This window comes from Anabrus simplex, chromosome 5 (genome assembly GCF_040414725.1).
Source record: "Anabrus simplex isolate iqAnaSimp1 chromosome 5, ASM4041472v1, whole genome shotgun sequence".
Taxonomy (NCBI): Eukaryota; Metazoa; Arthropoda; class Insecta; order Orthoptera; family Tettigoniidae; genus Anabrus; species Anabrus simplex.
Genome location: NC_090269.1, coordinates 297024201 through 297046058, shown reverse-complemented (window position 1 = coordinate 297046058; position 21858 = coordinate 297024201). Strand labels below are relative to the sequence as shown.

At 42.5% G+C, this 21858-nt stretch overlaps 1 protein-coding gene across 1 annotated transcript in view; it reads right to left on the bottom strand.

Annotated features, from left to right (window-relative positions):
- LOC136874502 (F-box/LRR-repeat protein 16) overlaps positions 1-21858 on the bottom strand; it is a 1254627-nt gene that overhangs the window by 97467 nt on the left and 1135302 nt on the right. The window contains exon 3 of the mRNA XM_068227625.1: positions 18397-18592. Coding sequence (XP_068083726.1) covers positions 18397-18592 — 196 coding nt within the window. The remainder of the gene's footprint in view (positions 1-18396; positions 18593-21858) is intronic.

The window sequence follows — 21858 nt, the reverse complement described above, 5'->3', positions numbered from 1 at the left end:
ATTCACGGTTAATCTGCAGTTCATCCGCTAACATGCGCACAGTTAATCGCCGATCGTTCGTGATTAATGTCCTCACCTTCTCAATGTTTTCGTCACTGACGGCGGTCGCCGGTCTTCCGCTACGGGGGTTGTCAGAAACACTTTCCCGACCTCCTCGAAAACGGGCGAACCACTCGTACACACACTTCAATTTTCATAAACAGGTACCAGCATCGCATGCGTTTCTTTCGGTATCTTGTCAAGCTTAAAACAAAACTGTATATTGATATTTAGGTCGTTCATGTTCCTGTTCGCAGTTCAGAACCAACGCATTAAACACGCACTGTGTCAAACAGGTCTTACACGGTACACACACGATGCTCAACTGAACAACGTTGGGAGCAGGTGGTCAAAGCCTGCTGCTACGCAGGTGCAGCATTGTGTGTCGCCAGTGTTGTCGGATCGACCGTTCTGACTTCATTCACCGAACTTTATGGTCACAGGTTGTATTCTTTTTATTATTATTTCGTTATCATGAAGTGTCTTGTTCTGGTATATTTTTTTATATTCTGTTTTTTTTTCTTTCATTCTTTCTTAGTCTGTTTACCCTCCAGGGTTGGGTCTTCCCTCGGACTCAGAGAGGGATCCCGCCTCTACCGCGTCTAGGGCAGTGTCCTGGAGTGAGAGACTTTCTTGTGCGTGTACAACTGGAAAGAAGGACCAATACCTCGCCCAAGCGGCCTCACCTGCTATGCTGAACAGGGGCCTTGTGGGGGATGGCAAGATTGGAAAGGATAGACAAGGAAGAGAAAAGGAAGCGGCCGTGGCCTTAAATTAGGTACGATCCCGGCATTTGCCTGGAGGAGAAGTGGGACACCACGGAAAACCACTTCGAGGATGGCTGAGGAAGGAGTCGAATCCCTCTTCTACACAGTTGACCTCTCGAGGCTGAGTGGACCCCGTTCTAGCCCTCGTACCACTTTTTCAAATTTCGTGGCAGAGCCGGGAATCTAACCCTGGCCTCCGGGGGTGGCAGCTAATCACACTAACCACTACACCACAGAGGCGTGATATTCTTTTATGTAATTTAATTTCGCTGCTTTACCATTGTAAGCAAGTTATCAACGAAATATCTCCCAATTGCAACATAACTGTTAATAATAATAATAATAATAATAATAATAATAATAATAATAATAATAATACCGGGCGAGTTGGCCGTGCGGTTAGAGTCGCGCAGCAGTGAGCTTGCATCCGAGAGATACAGTAGTGGGTTTGAATCCCAATGTCGGCAGCCCTGAAGATGGTTTTCCGTAGTTTCCCATTTTCACACCTTAACTAACGCCACGGCCGCTTCCTTCCCACTCCTAGGTCTTCCCTATCCTTTCGTTGCCATAAGACCTATCTGTGTCGGTGCGACGTAAAGCAAATAGTAGCAATAATAATAATAATAATAATAATAATAATAATAATAATAATAATAATAATAATAATAATAATTTGAAATGTATAAAAGAAACCCGGCAACGAGGGGTACAGTAAGGTACTTTGTACATTATGATCCTCAGCCTTAAAAACTAGAGGGAAGTTTGATAATCAGTAAGATTGTTGGATTGTTTATTGAAATCCGGACTGGAACCTGGTTTGGGTGACTATTCCTAGGGTAAGAACCCCTGACGTATAGTAAATGCAGCGAGGAATGGTGTTAAAACATAAATACAGTGTCAAACTGGACAGCTCTTTCGACAAAAATTCGATTTACAGTCTAGCTTTCCAAATTTTCATTTTGTTTGTTGTGAGGCAATACGATATCGCGAGATGTCCCGAAATATGCTTAAAACAGAGCCCATATTGCTGTTCGTGCGCAAGTTTTATTGGACATTCTGAGACACCCCTAGCTTAAAAAACGGGGAGGGCTTATAGGTATTAATATCTGCAACCTCATGGTAATAGTCCTGCTTTGATTTCAGTTATTCGTAAATGGAAATTACTATCATAAAATACAAAAATGCCTATCTCGAATTAAATCCGAGAGAAAATCTGTATCTCTTTTATATCCATGGAAATGAGATGTCATTTATTGGTTTCTGAATTGAATTTAAAAATAACGGGGAATTAGATTCGTAAATGAATAAAAATCTCATACTAATGAACAACCATGCTTTTACAGCGTATTGAAATTCTATTGCAGTATAAATCTCATGGGCTGAATTACTAATATCGGTACGATCACCATTTCCATGAAAGGTATAATTACTCCAGTAACGTGAACACGGGTGGATGTTAAGCATTGTTTGTATTGGAAAGTTCTTAAACCCTAGTTTAGTGTGGAGAACATTCAGGACCAGGTGAATGGTGCTCGTTCTCTTCCAGTGTCCATTATTACAGTCGGCTTTTAATAATAATAATAATAATAATAATAATAATAATAATAATAATAATAATAATAATAATAATAATAATAATAATAATAATAATAATAATAATAATAATAATTCTTATTATAAGGTTAATAATAATAATTTCGTGTGGCTATTTCTAGCTGAGTGCAGCCTTTGTAAGGCAGACCCTCCGATGAGGGTGGGCGGCATCTGCCATGTGTATGTAACTGCGTGTTATTGTGGTGGAGGATAGTGTTATGTGTGGTGTGTGAGTTGCAGGGATGTTGGGGACAGCACAAACACCCAGTCCCCGGGCCATTGGAATTAACCAATGAAGGTTAAAACCCCCGACCCGACCGGGAATCGAACACGGGACCCTCTGAACCGAAGGCCAGTACGCTGACCATTCAGCCAACGAGTTGGAAATAATAATAATAATAATAATAATAATAATAATAATAATAATAATAATAATAATAATATCCTCTGAAATGTGTTATCATCATCATCATCATCTCCGTCTCCGTAGCGTAGCGGTTAGGGTTATTAGCTGCCGTCCTCGGAGGCCCGGTTTCGATTTCCGGTACTGCAAGAAATTTAAGAAAGGAGGGCTGGTGTATGGTTAACAATGGTACACGCAGCTCACCTTCGTTCGGGGTATGCTTGAAAAGAGCTGCACCACCTCGGGACGAGAACATGAATTTACTTTCATCATCATCAATTCCCATTTTACAGTCGGGTAAAGGTTAATAAGGTCCCTCTCCATTTTCTTCTATCATTCCAACTCTCCTTTCAATACTGTCTTCCAATTCATGTTCCGCTATCTTACGCTCTTTTGGCCAACCGATTTCAACGAGCTTCAATGTACCTGTTGGGAGACACACAATAGTAAACCCACCCAAATCGCATGCTCCAGGACACTGCCCTTGAGGCGCTAAAGGAAGAAAGAAAGAAAGAAAGAAAGAAAGAAAGAAAGAAAGAAAGAAAGATGAATAACTAATGGGGAAGGAAGGGGAATAGAATCCTTTGAAATGTGATCATCACCACCACGTTCGGCTCTAGGACTAAATGGTTAGCGTGCTGGCTTTTGGTCACAGGGGTCCCGGGTTCGATTCCCGGCAGGGTCGGGAATTTTAACCATCATTGGTTAATTTTGCTGGCATAGGGGATGGGTGTATGTGTCGTCTTCATCATCATTTCATCCTCATCACGACGCGCAGGTCGCCTACGGATGTCAAATCAAAAGACTTGCACCTGGCGAGCGAACATGTTCTCGGTCACTCCCGGCACTAAAAGCCATACGGCATTTAATTTAATTTTTATCACCACCACCATGATCATCATCGTACTTGGAGAGTTACAACACAGTCAAGAGGCGCAGTGGGCGAGTGGCCACCGTATTTGTCAACGAACCTCGATGACGTGAGTTCAATTCTCGCCGTAGCTATAATTTTCGTAAAAAATAAATTATTATTTCAGGGAACGTGAAGATAAAAATTTGAATAAAAATGTTAGCCGCCCCTGTGGTGTAGTGGTTAATGTGATTAGCTGTCACCCCGAAGGATTGGGTTCGATTCCCAGCTCTGCCATGAAATTTGAAAAGTGGTACGAGGGCTTGAACGGGGTTCACTCAGCCTCGGAAGGTCAACTGAGTAGAGGGGGGCCTCGATTCGCACCTCATCCATCTTCGAAATGGTTTGCCGTGGTTTCCCGCTTCTCCTTCACGCAAATGCCGGGATGGTACCTAACTTAAAGCCACGGCTCCTAACTTCCCTCTTCCTTGTCTGTCCCTTCCAATCTTCCTGTTCGGCCCCTTTGCAGCATAGCAGGTGAGGCCACCTTCCCAGTTTGATCCCCCAGACCCAAAGTCTCACGCTCCAGGACACTGTGATCCCTCGCTGAGTTCGAGGAGAAACCAACCCTGGAGAATAAAAGAAGAAAGAAAATAAAGTTTCGTTTACCTTCCAGGGCTGGCTGTCCCCTCGGACTCAGCGAGGGATCCTACCTCTACCGCTTCAAGTGCAGTGCCTGGAGCGTGACCTTATATTCTACCTATAATTTATGTATATACATAGAGACAGAGATCCAGCAGTAACTAAAACAACGTTTAGGCCTATATTAATTTCAGGTACAAAATAAAGTGTACTGCAATTGCGTAATATTTTTGCTCCCATTTTTATCTTCACGTACCCTCAAACATTAAATCATTTTGTACGAGAAACTTAAGTGCGACGAGACTCGAACTCACGTCTTCGAGGTTCGCACACAAGTACCGTGACCACTAGGCCACCACTCCGGTTCACTGCGATGTAACTCTCCAAGTTATATGCGTTGCATTGGAATCGGGGATTCGCCAATTTTTCGGAAATTATTAGGTTGCGGACCTGACATGTTTAAGTAAAATTTGTTCGCCTTTTAGTGTTCTATCACCTCCACTTGGTCCGAAGCGGATCCTGCGTCATGACATTTGACCTCTTTTTTTCTTTTTCTTTTTCTTTTTTCTTTTTTTCGAAAACGAAAGAAGCGTATTGACCTAAACCCTTATATAAGAGTTATTGTTGAGTGTGTCACCCCCCCCCCCCCCCACGGGTTCATTAAAGCTCATTGAAATCGGTTGACCTCTCCTTGTCAGTTTTGGTCGTTCTCGACCTTTCTTCGCCTTCATTTGCCTTTCCATAATCTGTTTTGGCATTCCTACATAACCCGTCCTATTAACATGTCCAAATCAACTAAGCCTGTTTGTCTCTATATTATCAGGTAAGTTTTCCCCTTGTCCGCCTCAGTGGTGTGGTGGTTAGTGTGATTAGCTGCCACCCCCGGAGGCCCGGGTTCGATTCCCGGCTCGGCCACGAAATTTGAAAAGTGGTACGATGGCTGGAATGGGGTCCACTCAGCCTCGGGAGGTCAACTGAGTAGAGGTGGGTTCGTGGTTTCCCACTCCTCTTCCAGGCAAATGCCGGGATGGTACCTAACTTGAGGCCACGGCCGTTTCCTTCCCATTCCAGTCTTCCCATTCCTCCGCAAGGTCCCTGTTCAGCATAGCAGGTGAGGCCGCCTGGGCGAGGTACTGGTCATCCCCCCAGTTGTACACCCCAACCTAGAGTATGAAGCTCCAGGACACTGCCCTTGAGGCGGTAGAGGTGGGATCCCTCGCTGAGTCCGAGGGAGAAACCGACCCTGGAGGGTAAACAGATAAGGAGGAGGAGAAGAAGAAGAAGAAGAATAATAACTCTTCCCATTTAATTTCTTTCCATTTTCCCTCATTCCTCACTTTGCCTCTTCTTGTTGTCTGCAACACATACTAGTCAAGAAAGTAATTTCAGCCGCCCGCATTCGGCTCTCATCTTGTTGTCATCGATCAAGTTTCTACTTCATATGTTTTATGGGTGTTTCCCTTGCTTTCATCGACACTCATTTTTTTTTACACTGTGAAAGGAATACCCTCCAGCTTGAATCCTTTTGCTGATCTCTGCATCCAGTCTTGCATTCTGCATTAGTTCACTTCTCAAGTACTTTAAAGTCTCCGCCAATCCCAGATGACTTTTCTCTTCTTTCTTTCCTCGCATCGTCACCGGTGTCTTGCTAGTTTCCAAATTGATGCTGATATGTAGATTTTCTTGAACCTGTCATATTTTCCCCAAATCACAATATCATCAGCAGATAACATGATGTTTATTCGTCTCCTCTGTATGCTGCTCTCGCTTCTCTCATGATGTCATCCATTACTGTTGTAAACACAAGGAGAGACAGAACCCTTTCTTGTCTCAGTCCACGTTCAGTCTTAAACCATGGCGTTATAGAAGAAAAATGAAAGAAGAGTAGATCGAATCAACAATGAATATTTACCGATTCAACTGGCTGATAAGAAAGCAATTCGAGGAAGCCGATCAGAGTAAGAGAGAATTGAAATGAATTGAATGTATGGATGATTTACATGCCACTAAGGCTGAAAAGTCCCTTTATGTAGCGGCTTCGTATAATACAATACAGATTTATGAACACAGTAACTACATTTTTACCGGGCGAGTTGGCCGTGCGCGTAGAGGCGCGCGGCTGTGAGCTTGCATCCGGGAGATAGTAGGTTCGAATCCCACTATCGGCAGCCCTGAAAATGGTTTTCCGTGGTTTCCCATTTTCACACCAGGCAAATGCTGGGGCTGTACCTTAATTAAGGCCACGGCCGCTTCCTTCCAACTCCTAGGCCTTTCCTATCCCATCGTCGCCATAAGACCTATCTGTGTCGGTGCGACGTAAAGCCCCTAGCAAAAAAAAAAAACTACATTTTTATAATATTACAATATTAAACTAAACATTAAACAGGAAGAATTAAAATACAGATACCAAATCCAGTAAAATTAAAACATACATTATTTAATAAGTCAGGAAGTAAATCATTAAGCCCATTTATTATTTTAGACTAGGCCTACAAGGTTATATGGAATATAAAGCTAAAGCAGAGAAACAATTGTCTTATAAATATGGATATTTCTGATTGTTAGACACAAGAATGCCTGATCTCAGCCCCTTGCGAACTCCTCTATAAAGACAGACGTTAAGGACTGCTTTAGTTGGGTACAGTTAGTGTTATTTGCAAAACGGTGAATATTAAAGACATTAAAGATACGTGATGCAGTGCAAAACAAAGGATTTGTTAAATTTAGTGTTACGATGATGGGGAATTTGAAGGGTAATTTTCGTAAACCTATTATCTCTCTTGTGTACCGACTCCATAGGTTTAAATGCATTATAAAGGTAGGATGGGGACTTCAGTTTGAGAATTTTGTGAGTAGCAAGAGCTACTGAGATTTTCCGACGTTCATGGAGTTCCAACCATTGTAGATGTATGTGTTATGTGTTCATTACGCCTGACATTTGTCACGTAACGAACACATGCCCTCTGTAGGTTTATGTTCGAAGTTTCAGATAAGTCGTCGTATACTACTGAACCATTGTCAATTATTGGGAATATAAGGCTTTGAACAAGTAGTTTTCGCATGAAAGGTGGTGAACATGATACGTTGCGTTTCAAAATATGCATGAATGACACAACTTTTCCGATTACATTTGACGTATGATCAGAGCAGGATAAGGTTCTGTCGAAAATTAGACGTAGATTGTTAACGGTGTCACTGTAATGGATATCTGTATCTAGAAATTTTATTGCTGGGAGAGATTTGAGATCAACAGTTTTCAGGAGTTTTGTGTAACCTATGAAAATAAGCAGGTTCTTAGCCACATTTAATGATTTATTTATGATTTGCACTCCATTCGATCAATCGAGAGATGTCATAGTTAAAATGAATTATATTATACAAGAAGATGCGTTAGTGGGAATAAAGTGGAAGTAAGCTTGTGAGTCATCAGCATACATGTGAAAGGTACTGCTTTTAAAGACCACAGATATGTCATTAATATAAATAGAAAAACCTAAAGGACCGAGCACTGATCCTTGTGGTACGCCACAGTTTACTGATTCTCAGCTAGAGGATCGTCCGTCAAAAAACATGGCTCTTTGTTATCTATTTGACAGATATGATTCAAACCACGACATAGCACTCAGAGAGAGAGAGAGAGAGAGAGAGAGAGAGAGAGAGAGAGAGAGGGGGGGGAACTGAGAGTGAGAAACAGGGCATATCTTCAGACATTAAGGACTCGCTGATTTTGAATGGATGTAATGTATATTTTCTCACCGCCAAATTTAACTGAAACACTTACCTAACGCTAGTTGGAATAAGTAATAGCGCCAGGCCCAGGCGCGGTGTTCGGTGCCTTCGATTGCTTTGCTATGACTCCTTCCGGAAGGATGTCGTGGATAGTAACGGAGTCTTGGATCTTGGGTATCGGCGGCCGGTTCCTTGCAGCCACGTGGGGGATGGGGGAGAAGCACACCAACAAGCTGTTAGAGTCCGACAATCCAGCTAGATGTCGCTTCACCATCCACGGCGATATCGAGGTTCAGTCTGTGATGCCTGGTCTCCCTTCCCAGAGCTCATCCCTTGCCAACAGTCAATCTACCAACCATTCTACCATTGCTCACCACCACCCCCCAGCACCTCATTGTCCATCGGGTTTTAGAGACTTTTTCTTGCCAGCTGTTTACAACCGCACTAACACATTCAGTTTTTTTCGCAAAGAAGGAAAGGAAAGGCCTAGGGCTGGGAAGGGAGCGGCTGTAATCTTAATAATTAACGTAAAAAAACCAGAATTTGCCTGGTGTAGGAAACCATCTTTAGAGCTGCCGACTGCCTAAATCTCCCAAATTCAAGATTACTCCTACAAGACCGGAACCTCGTAGGCAACTCGCTCGATAAATCAGATTTAACTGAATACAGCTGCAGTGACTTTTATGAAATTAAAAAATGTGATGAAGATATGTAATTATGAAAGGATGCATCCCCAGAAAATATACACATTGTAAATGAAGGGGCCCATGGCTGGATCACCTTCATCTAGCGCCTAGCGAGTCACATTTCTAAGGTAAGATTTATGTTTCACTAAAATGTCAAAGATGCCGGGGCTGTGCCTTAATTAAGGCCACGGCCGCTTCCTTCCAATTCCTAGGCCTTTCCTATCCCATCGTCGCCATAAGACATATCTGTGTCTGAACTATCTCAATATATGATTTATTTTAATCATGAAATAGTTAAACTCATAGTTCTAAATGTAATTCCAAACTTTCTCAGTCTCAGAAAAAGCTCCACCGTGGGAAATGGCCTAATAAAGGGAATGTGTAAATCTCCAGAGAGAAGTGAATGGAATCAACAGGGAAACAATAATATATCTTCCCTTCGGGATTAGAGAACTCTTATTTGTACACGTGTCCACTGTAGAGGGACCATTCCCCTCGCTGGTCAGAAATAGGATAACAACTTCTTTGGTATTTATCGATTGTTCGTAGCTCGAGTGGCGACAAGCTGGAGACAGCTAGATAAATGTGTTCCGTGGTTCATCTTTCTCGATACAGAGGCAGCTGGACATTATTGGACAGGCAGGCTGTGAAGGCTGTCTAAACAACGTCGTCAGCTTAATATCGTAACATAAACACTGCACGAAGAGAGCGCGTAGGTGTTCAGTAATGACACATATTAATTCTCGGTAACTTGATGTATGAACGGAATACTTCACTCTTACGGACACACACACACACACACGAACTGACATTTAATAAACAAGGCTTGGAAGACATTGCACCAAAATGACTTTTAAAACTGGGTATTCATTCTTTCAAAATAATAAAGCGTACATAAAATTATGCGCCAAGTTCGTCTTTATACCAAGCAGATCCGAATCAGCACCGTCCTGGGCTCTCGACGGGAATATGAATGTGTCCGCATCACATTTTCTAATGTTAAATAAATAATGTATGTTGTATGTTGGGTATTCAGCCCGAAGGCTGGTCTGATCCTCTAAAGCTCCACCAACAGCTGTCATAGATAGCCTAGGTGTCGCTGAAGAGGCATACTAGGAAAATGAGGAGTGAGGTAGTTTCCCGTTGCTTTCTTCACTGAGCTAGAGGTTGCTATTACATATCAGTCTGCCGAGCCCACTGATGCACCAACCAACTCTATGAGCGATATTTTCACACTATTCATAACGGGGACTGGCTGATAAGGAACGGTATTACGAGAATCGCTCATACCTTAGTCACTTTCATATTGTCAAAGCCAAGGATGAGACTGAGACAGGCCAATGAAAGTAACAAATTTATTCTAGCCCATGCCAGAAGACGTACTGCACTGTAAACACTACGTATCGCCAGCAAAGGCATCAATAAATGCTAATTATGATAATAACAATAACAAAGAAAAGCAAAGTCAACTCCGTACAGGCCATGAAGGCCCTTGGAGGGGTGGGAGGTAAAGGCTTCCACCATTGTTAACCTCGGCACTTGATGGGGTAGAGTTGTTAGCTCTACGACCGGCCGTCTTTCCCCCCGTGGAATTAACCCGGTACTCATTTTTGGTGTAGGCTGTGTGAACCTCAGGGCCATATGCACCTCCGGAAGTGGAAATCTCGTTTCTTACATTTTACGACTTCCTGACGGGGATTCAAACCCACGTCCTTCTAGGCGAACCGAGAACGCCTTTACCGCCTCCGCCAGGCAGCCACTAATAACAACATCAATAATAACAATAAAGTTATGTTTAGGCAGGAATATCTTGACAGACAGAGATGTGGTACATAACAGACTGTACTGCCAAACATGCTTGGATGGTCGATTTTAATAATAATAATAATAATAGTGATAATAATACCACCGGGAAGCCACCGTGGCTCAGGCGGCAGCGCGCCGGTCTCTCACCGCTGGGTTCCGTGGTTAAAATCTCGGTCACTCCATGTGAGATTTGTACTGGACAAAGGAGAGGCGGGACAGGTTTTTCTCTGGGCACTCCGATTTTCCCTGTCATCTTTCATTCCAGCAACACTCTCCAATCTCATTTTATGTCATTAATCATTCGTTAATCATTGCCCCAAAGGAGTGCGACAGGCTTCGACAGCCGGCACAATTCCCATCCTCGCCGCTAGAAGGGGGCTTCATTCATTCCATTCCTGACCCGGTCATATGACTGGAAACAGGCTGTGGATTTTCAATAATAATACCGGGCGAGTTGGCCGTACGGTTAGGGGAGCGCAGCTGTGAGCTTGCATCCGGCAGATAGTGGGTTCAAACCCCACTGTCGGCAGCCCTGAAGATGGTTTTCCGTGGTTTCCCATTTTCACACCAGGAACATGCTGGGCCTGTACCTTAATTAAGGCCACGGCTGCTTCTTCCCCACTCCTAGCCCTTTCCTATCTCATCGTGGCCATAAGACCTATCTGTGTCGGTGCGACGTGAAGCAACTAGCATAATAATAATAATAATAATAATAATAATAATAATAATAATAATAATAATACCACTAACTACTTTTACAAGTCGCCGAAGTCCTGGAATTTCGTCCCTCAGATTATCGACCGACACGTGGCTGGCGTATTTGAACCGGAATCGAACCCGCCAACTTGAATTCAGGAGGTCAGCGCTCTACCACATGAGCTACTCAGCCCGGCAATGGTCGATCGATTTTGCAGTGTCCTGTAGTTGAAACATTCAGTCAACCCAAGATATAAAAAGATTGGGGCACAAAGCGTGCCGTATTCAAATTAGCCGTGAAGAACGAGCTTACTTTGGATCGTTTGACGGTTATTCTCATAGTTGTATAACCTGATTATGTATCTCCATTTCATTCGATCTTCCGTTTCTCTGATAGAAATCTGTAATGATTTCCTGCTGAAGCATATAATCTAATACAACCATCTCATTGCTGTTCTACCCCTGGTCTGCTTTCCGTCTACCTTACCGAGGACATCTTGCGGAAATCGGCTAACAATGCAGAAGGCACTCAGAATGATCTGGAAGTGGAAACTGACAGATAATCTTCCGCTGGCGTGTATAAAGAGCAGAGCCGACGATAGTGAGTCAGTGTTGAGTCACCTGCAAATGAGTTGCGAGACGGTCGCGACTCAGTGACGAGTTATTCAGGAGTATGCCAGTAGTTAATAAGGCGGTGTTCATTACGCTACGTGTGGAGGTTGTAAAACAAACTGCTCTGGGAATGACACTGAGCTGGGGTGGGCCATGCTGGAGAACACAGGAGTATGACGTGGCGAGTTCCACCACATTCGTGAAAACTGTGATCTGGTAACCTCGAACGCGAGTGAACTTGTAAATACGTCTAAATAGTAGTTCAATTAAGTTAGCTGATAGTATATCACGCTACCTCTCTGGGTAGCGATTTTAGTTTTAAAGACTCCGAGAACCCAAAACCGTATCAATATGAAATATTGCATTAAGCTTTATTGACTCGAATGAGTCACGCACAAAACACTTAAAAATCCATAAAACTAAATAGTATTCTTGTGCATGGGTGACTTTGAGGGACTTCTAAATTATATCCTTCATTCTCCACCAACTAAAGTTATATCACTGTCAATTATCTAGATTGACTTCCTCACGAAGCAATGGGGAGCAGACTGGTGCATATACAGAACATTGTTGTTGTTGTTGTTGTTGTTGTTGTTGTTGAAAACAAAGATTATGTCTTTAATGAGTACGTTTATATCAATCTGATATTCTGGTCTCATTGTTGTGGATAGTTATTAATTTGATGGTAACATTATTTAATGCATTTCTCCTTCCACTGAAGTAGTTACCGATGTTTGTCAGTCCATGAAACCGACATGCCAGGATCGAATAGCCTTATAACATGCATTCAGCCTTACGGATAACAGATCTATAGCTGGATTCCAGGAAAAGAAGAATACGGAAACTGGCATATATATCATATTGCTTGGATGATTGAAAACGAAACAGAAACTTGGGAAGCAGATAATATGAGGAATTTTATATTATGCCATGAAGTCCAATGAAAACATTCACCTTGCCTCTACAAATAAGCAAGTTATTACAAATAATTACACTGCTGTTTGGAGAAGCAATGGTCTACCCCGTCTGACCCCGACGGTATTAGGCTTGCGAATCCTTGGAAGTCATTCATTTACACGCCCTTCGTGGCCCAGTCGGTGCGGAGACGTCATACGAAGTGGAAACGTGTACCCAAGTGCCACTATGCTTTTTCGACATCACAGGGTGGAATTTCAGCATGTGAGTGCATTCGAACGGGGCAGAATGATTGGGCTTCGGGAGGTGGATCTCTCGTTCCGTGACATTGCGGTTCGCGCAGGGTATGCTGCTTCAACAGCGAGGCGTATGTGGAACCAGTGGAGAGAAGAAGGCCGTACACAGCGCTGGCAGAGTACTGGATGACACAATGTGACCATAGCGCGAGATGACCGCCATCTTGTCCGCTTGGCCGTAACGGACAGAAGAGCTTTGTCCACAGTGTTAGGTCGACGTTGGAGCACTGCAGCGAGCGTGGACATGTCTGCATCGACGGTTCGACGCCATCTTCTGAGGACGGGACTGGTGGCATTCATGGCACTGCGTCGGCTTCCATTGACCAGCAACCACCAACGCCGCAGACTACCATGGGCACGAGAACACTGACACCGGCGTGCTGAGTGGCAAAATGTAGTGTTTCGGACGAGTCTCGCTTAAACTTGTCCTAGAGTGATGGCCGCATACGCGTTAGATGCCGCCGTGGTGAACGCAATCGGCCAGACTGTACTGTTGAGCGGCATAGCGGACAAACGCCAGGTTTGGGGCGCCATTGCCTTTAACATGCGATCTCAACTCCTACGTCTTGAGAGCAATCTGAACAGCTGCCGCTACACCCGGGAGGTTTTACAGCCCAAGGCACTGCTCCTCCTGCAGGCCGTTCCACACGCTATATTCCAGTAGAACAATGCCCGGCCGCATGTGGTGAGGAATGTGCAAGCCTTCTTCGAAAAGCGACGGGTATCATTGCTTCCCTGGCCTGCCCGTTCGCCTGACATGTCTCCATCGAACATGTCTGGGATACGGTCGGTCGGCAAATTGTTCGGTCAAGTCCTCCTGCAGCCACTGTTGATGGATGATTTGTGGACGCGCGTACAAACCGCGTGGCAGAGTATTTCCTAGCAGCATATTCAGGCGTTCTTTGATTCCATGCCACGACGTCTAGCGGCTCTGATTGCAGCGCGTGGTGGCGCTACGCCGTACTGAAGTTCCACAGTCACCGTGCATCTATAGGTCTGTAATTGTAATCATTTGTATCTTGGCATGTCCCTAATCCGTAGAATGAATTGGATTGTGATTACAGCTCTTAGTCTTGGTGTTTCACTTTATCATTATGTATTTATCATTATATTATATGAATCAGTCTTTGATTGTAATCAATACAACTGGATTCCAGGAATTTTTTTTTTTTGCTAGTTGTTTTACGTCGCACCGACACAGATAGGTCTTACGGCGACGATGGGACAGGAAAAGGCTAGGAGTGGGAAGGAAGTGGCCGTGGCCTTAATTAAGGTACAGCCCCAGCATTTGCCTGGTGTGAAAATGGGAAACCACGGAAAACCATTTTCAGGGCTGCCGACAGTGGGGTTCGAACCTACTATCTCCCGAATACTGGATACTGCCCGCACTTAAGCGACTGCAGCTATCGAGTTCGGTGATTCCAGGAAAAGAAGAATACCGGAACTAAAAGAAAATTAAACTTAGCCGTCAAGTAAATAGGCTTTTGAGTACTTATAGGTACACTACTGGCACTTAAAATTATTGTACCGAAGAGGACGATCGATTCAACCACTGTTGCTTTACAATCCATGGTGGCTCCACTTAGCATTTATTTCTGAATGTTCCAGATACTGAAATGGGCTGTGCATACACTCATTCTTTCCTCGTAACACATGATTTGTAAATAATAAGGTTTTTAGTCGTCAGAACCGAAGAAGTTTGGTTTAGCGTCGAATAGTAATCTGCCTCAAAACTCGATTTTAACCCGCGATCGGGATAGCTACTATGGGCTGTCAGATGCCCGCACGGTGCAGCATCTGAGCCCTGTCGTGGAACTTAAGTTACACAATTTTCTTCCCACTTGGGTGTTATAAGGAGGAGATTTAGTAAAAATAAATCTCATGGATGGATCGAGAGTGAGATAAACCGTAGCTTTTGTGCGATCAAATACTATCCAATAAGAAGGAATCTAAAGGTAACCATGTAAATTTGAAAAGGAAATATTATCATTTTTGTGCTCGTGAGAGAAAACAGAATACGTGAATGGATCTATTCTCGATGCCCCATGAACATCGCATTCTAATTATGCAACAACCGACCTCGATAGCTGCAGCAGTCGCTTAAGTGCAGTCAGTATCCAGTATTCGGGAGATAGTGGGTTTGAACCCCACTGTCGGCAGCCCTGAAGATGGTTTTCCGTAGTTTCCCATTTTCACCCCAGGCAAATGCTGGAGCTGTACTTTAATTAAGGCCACGGCCAATTCCTTCGCACTCCTAGCCCTTTCCTGTCCAATCGTCGCCAAAAGACATATCTGTGTCAGTGTGATGTAAAGCAACTTGTAAAAATAAAAAACGTCACATATCCCACAATGGTTTCTGGTATTACGTAAAGTGGGCTAGTATACAATACGATACAATAAAATACTAGAAGTTAATTTATTAACAATGCACTAATGCCATATATGTACTGATAAAACTGTTTGTTGTTTAAAGGGGCCTAACTGCTAGGTCATCGGCCGCTGATAAACTTGAAGAAAGCTATTTTACTGTTAATAACTCAGCGGTTGACCCCTAAAGATGGTTTTCAGACTTCTCTTTCACTTCTAGTATCTTAAATATACAGTAGTATTGTCTTCATTCGTTGTGAACACATTTATGATATTAATGTTTCCAATTTCAGCTCTTAATACGTTCTTCCCAAGTTACACTGTATGAGATAGTCCTTTTCATCCCATAGTGATTCAACAGTTTATTGTAAGGATATTATTGTCATATTTTTACCAACATTGTTTTGATAACAGAACTTGAAGTTTATTTTATGCATTTCAGTGAGACGAGGACCTCCCTCCCCTCTCCAAAATTTTCAGAAATGCGACTGCCCCTTCATTCAATCTACACTCAAACACCGTAGAGTCAACACTCCGACGGTTATTCTGATGTAGGATGTATTCATTACCCTTAAAACTAATCTTCTTTCGGCTGAAGTGCTAATTATGAATACTTGGGTTTACATCTCGCAAAACTGAAAGCTCACCATATGGTTGCTGGGGGAGAGAATGATCCCATCAACCTTCCAGTTCAGCTGTGATAGATGGATATTCGTTTCTATATATCTAAATATGTCCGATAATCCATTTACGGTTCATGAGGCTTGAGTCACTCCAGAGAGCAGCTCCGAAAGGTAGTATGACTCCAGGATTTTAAGTTAACATATTAATTTGCCCCATGTCACATAACCTACTTTTTTGTAATACACACTCTGAATAAGTGTGAATTTCTATTTCGCAAAATATTGTTTGCATTGATTGGAATCTGAACTCAATCACCATGGTGGGAAGCTAGCAGGAATGACAAACATATCTCACGCCTAGAAAGAAAATAATGGCAATCCAAAGTATGAGAAACAGAAAATACGTCGTTTATAAAGGGCGGATGGCAGACAAGGCAGAGGGAGGCAAATAACTTTTATCGTTATTATCTCTGCGGTTGACCTCTGAAAATGGTTTTCAGACTCCTCTCTGAATTCTTATACAACAGTATATGTTCATTCGTTGCGAACACGTTTATGATATTTATGCTTTCAATTTTAGCTCTTACTATATTTCTCCTGGCAAGTTAAGACAATATGAGACAGCCCTTTTCATTCTTGGATGACATCAATTTGATATGACTACTCTCTCCCATTAAGTTTCTCGCACGAAAGAGATGATCAGTACAGATATGCTGACCGAGTTGAAGATGAGAAAAATAAAAAAATAAATTGGTAGACTGTGCCACTGGTTACGTCAAACAACACCTAGCGTCTCAAATGCACATTTGGCTATTAGTGTTTAAGACAAGTAATGAACATCTTCCAGGACAGCATCCTCAACGTCCACATACATAGTCGATTCCGGTCGATCGACCGTAGCAGATGCATTCGGTTACACGTTAGCTGCACCATTTTCTGACGTTTTATTTGCTTTTGCTGGCAAGATCTAGTGTTTACAGTGCACTATGTCTTCTGGTACAAGCTAGAACAATGTTGTTACTTTCGTTGACCTGTCTCAGTTTTGTACTTGGCTTTGACAATATGAAAGTGACTGAGGTATGGGCGATGCCAAAAATGCCATACATTATGCAACTAGTCCCTGCTACGAATAGTGTGAAAATGTTGATTATAGGGTCGCCTGACACATATATTTCAGTGGGCTTAGCAGATTGAGGAAAGCAATGAGGAACTACCTCACTCCTCATTTCCCTCGTACGCCTCTTCAGTGATGCTTAGGCGATCTATGACAGTTAATGGTGGAGCTGTTGAGGATCTAACCAGCCTTTGGGCTGAGGCCTGAACATACATATACCTGTACCTCTATTATCTATTTGCATTTGTGACCGGTATCTTTTTGGATTCACCGCGAGATCTTCTCTGGTGGTCACGCTACTTGGACATATGATCGATGGACATGTGAACAACAGAAAGGCAGAAAGCACTCATACCCGACTAAACGGCCTTCGCGCACTCACCTTTCTTCCGAACCCTTCACTTTCTGTTCCGTTTAGATCCATTCAAAGTGTACAATTCCTGAGTAGCTTGGTTTGCGCTATCGGTTTAAAGCACGTTTCTTAAATTTCGACGTGCCATTGAAAAGCGGTTCCGCTAATTTTGCATAAAAATTTGTCTACACGCTCACAACACCGACACTGAAACTTCTGATTAAATACCACTCTTCATCCGGGAATGGTCCGGCTCGTTCGGTTCAGAGGGTCCAGGGCTCGATTCCCGGCCGGGACGGGGATTTTAATCTTCATTGGTTAATTCCAATGGCTCGGAGGCTGGGTGTTTGTGCTGTCCCCAACATCCCTGCAACTTACACACCACACATAAAACTATCCTCCACCACAATAACACGCACTTAACTACACATGGCAGATGTCACCCACCTTCATCGGAGGGTCTGCCTTACAAGGGCTGCACCCGGCTAGAAATAGCCATACGAAATTAAAAATTATCCGGAAATGTAGGTTTATTTAGAAAGTGACTGCCCTGTATTGTGTATAAATCAGAGGAGTGTAATCAGAGCACAATCTCGAAGCTGACTGTGCACCAGCTGTCCCAGTTCCCCTCTGCCCTGGCGCCATACGTCTCCCACCCAGTACAGTGGCGGATATGCTTCACACGTTAGTACCTAAATTAACGAAATCCGTCAGTAACTTCCAATCATACGAAGGCTTCGAACACTTACTGAATTTGGTTACTCTAACTTTTCTAGTCTGTATTCCTACCAGAAGAATGGATTAGAAGATGTTATCACGACAAGAAGAAGAAGAAGAAGAAGAAGAAGAAGAAGAAGAAGAAGAAGAAGAAGATGAACAGTTGACTGTATGAAAATGGAGTCCTACCTATCCAGCGTGAGCTCTTCCAATTGGTTGAGGTCGCACGCGATGTACTCGAGGGCTGCGTCCGTTATCCGCGGGCACCACGACAAGTCGAGACTCCGCAACTTCTGCAGGTTCTCGGCGATAAGTTCCACCCCGTCGTCCGTGATCTTGCTACAGCCGGACAGGCTGAGCACCGTCAAGTTGGGCAGTGAGTGCACTGGAAAAGAAGAAGACAGAACATTATAATCTGCCTTTAAAGATCCATCGAAAGCAAGCCATTTCAATAAGTTTATATTCTCTGTTAAATTAATTAATAATTTTAAAAACTTAGTAAACTTGTTATTTGTGCATTTCATGATAATAGCTTTCTGTCAGCCACCAAGTTTGAGCTTTAGGAGAGAAGACGAAAAATTGGCAGTAAGCAATAAAAAATATCTAAGATCCTTGCCCATCACTTCGAGGCATTTCATAATTGTGAGAACCCAAGTATAAGTGTTTAAGAATATCTGTCAAAGAAACAAAAACTCAGTCCCACCGAATCAGGGAGAAAAAGACAATCGCGATCGGATGAACATCAGAGTCGCCTGGGATGAGTTGATAATAGCGGAGATCCTAAAAAGCGGTGGGGAAATCAAAATCAAAATGTTAAGTATACAAATGGAGAAGATCCGGGAAATAAAAATTACTCGACGATTAGAAATCAGCACTGATTCACATTACACGAAACGTGACAGAAAAGATGTCAACAACTACCGCAGCATCTCCATCATGCCAAAAACATTTGACACTTTGGACAAGGTTAGTGGAGCAAGTAGATATTCAGTTTGATGAATATGAAGAGGAATTTAGGAAAAGATCATGAGTTGAACAAATATACAGCCTGAAAAAGAACACTGGAGAAATAGTTCTCAAGCTTTTAATTGGTCACAGAAAATTTAAATCTTATTTGGAACCCATTAAACATAGCGTTACTGACGGCTACTTGTCCTTTTGTGGATCAATTCAGATAGTGAATTATTTTATATTTGAGTGTCCAGTATTTGAAAGGAGAAGATATTTTTAAATGCTTTTCTTACAAATTTAGAAAATAGGAAAGGAAAATTGCAGCGAGTGAGAAAATTCTTAGAGTTCTATCCGAATGCTATGTTTAGCCGTCAAACGGGGCTTAATTGAGACCATTCAACCACGCTCTGCTACCACTTGTTACGGGGATACTCGTGGACCAGCAGAGGTGAAAGCAGGTGCCGGGGTGAATGGGCCTAACTACTATGTCAAGAAGGAATTTAAACTGAAATGGAAGGTTACATTTTCAAAAAACAATTTAACAAAATTCTCACTTAGTGAGATAACAATGATATATATCAGGTACCATGACAATGTTTAGACAAAGCAAGAAAACCCAAACTTTAGTGACTGTTTGATAATCAGGGCTCTCAGCCCCTCGCTTTACATTTCCTGAGCTCTCAGCTCAACTTTACAAAAGAGTACAATTTTACACAAGGACAGAAATCCCCTAATACCTGGAGCGCTGGCGCCCAACTCACAATATCAAGCCTTCAAAAGGCATTCAGTAATCTTACTTTGAAAAAGAGCTAACAGGCTCTCAGTTTTCAAGCCAATTTAAGGTAACACCAAAAATATCTTACACCTTTTTGGCCTTCCATGGCCCAGCTTACAAAGTGACACAGGGGTATCTCGCACCCAACCTATAGGGCCTTCGTGTAAAAGAAATAACATTTAAATAAATGGCCCGAACACAAAATGAAAGGAGGCGAATACTTGCACTCCTAGATGTGAATTCTAAAACCTAAAGGGCACTAGGCCGATGAAACAGGGGCTATTCCCAAACTATGGAGGTGATTCGTATAAGAAAGAATTTAAGACATTACGGAAAGTAAGAAAACCAGTTACAAAACGTAGTCACCTCAAACCAATATGAAGGGGAGCTCGAGAGGGTGCCTCACTCTCTATCCCCGATTTACAGTCAAAGATTTTATGAAGTTGTTACATAAGCCGGCAGAAGTTACATTTTTAGAAAGTTAGGTTACATAGTTAAGGTTTCGGACCTCTCCCTCGGGTTAAACTGCAGAGATAGTAAGAAATAAAGACGTTAAGTGGCCACACCATGTCGGAGTACTGCTGCCTGATGAAAGAGGCACCTCACGCCTCCTGCTTGACACACACACTAAGTTAGATTACGATCAATTGGCCAAGAGACGTGGAAATCCGCAGTTTATAAACCCTCGGGGAAAGTTCGAGACCTTTCATGAATAATCAAACCACACCCTCTCACTTTATTGGTTACCTTAAAGTTACACACAAAATCGAAGAAGAAGCCTGTGATAGGCGAAAAATTAATTACAAAAATTCGTGATTGGCTAAATTAAAAACTGGCGGAAAGAAAGGATAAATTTTGCCAACCCAAAAATGAATGAACGAAATTTAGTAAAGAGAAACTTATGAATACAAAACTTCTTCAAAAAAGTTCTTTCATATCGCACCAGAGTGCATGATCATAGTTTTTAGCAGAGACATCTGTTGAAGAAAGTCCAAACTTTTTGATGACTGGTAAACAAAACACTTAGAATTTCATACAGTACGTGAAACTTCAAAATAAGAAAATTACGTCCAATTACTGTAGTGACATCTTCTGAGTAATGGTTGAAGTAGGTGTAGTTTCAAATTCACTATTTCTCCAGAAGAGGAGTTCTTTTAGGCGCAAGATTTAAATGTGCGGCGTAGAGGTTTACCTCCCGGTACAAATATAATAGGTCCTTACCATTCCTTACCACTTTTAAACGTACATATCTGTTTTTACACTCATCATTAATTGCTTTAAACCCATCCCGTAAGCTGTTTATATTTTTATTTACCATTTTCCATGGATCATAATTGATTTTTTAAATGTCCCATTGCCCTCTTATCAGCCATATAGTATTTCCTAATAGTACTACGTTTACTACGTTCCTTTCTAACACATTTATTTTTAACTTTGACAACAACAGCTTCATGATCACTTATACCATCTATTACTCCTGTTTCCCTATACAGCTCATCTGGTTTTATCAGCACCACGCCTAGAATATTTTCCCCTCTAATTGGTTCCATCACTTTCTGATTCAGCTGTCCTTCCCATAATAACTTATTCACCATTTGTTGGTCATGCTTTCTGTCATTTACTTTCCCTTCCCAGTTAACATTTGGCAAGTTCAGATCACCCGCTACAATAACGTTGCTCTCTGTATCGTTCCCCACATAGCTGATTATCTTATCAAATAACTCTGCATCAGCGTCAGCGCCAGCCTTGCCAGGTCTGCGGTTCAAGTGAAGGTCATCTGAGCGTAGATCCCTATTTCCTACCGACCCATTAGGATTTACAAATCTTACTCCCTATTTCCCACATAACCATTCCATAGTCATTTAAATCCCCAGCTACCCTCCATGAAGTATCCCTCCTGCGCAGTATCCTACTGATAACAATTT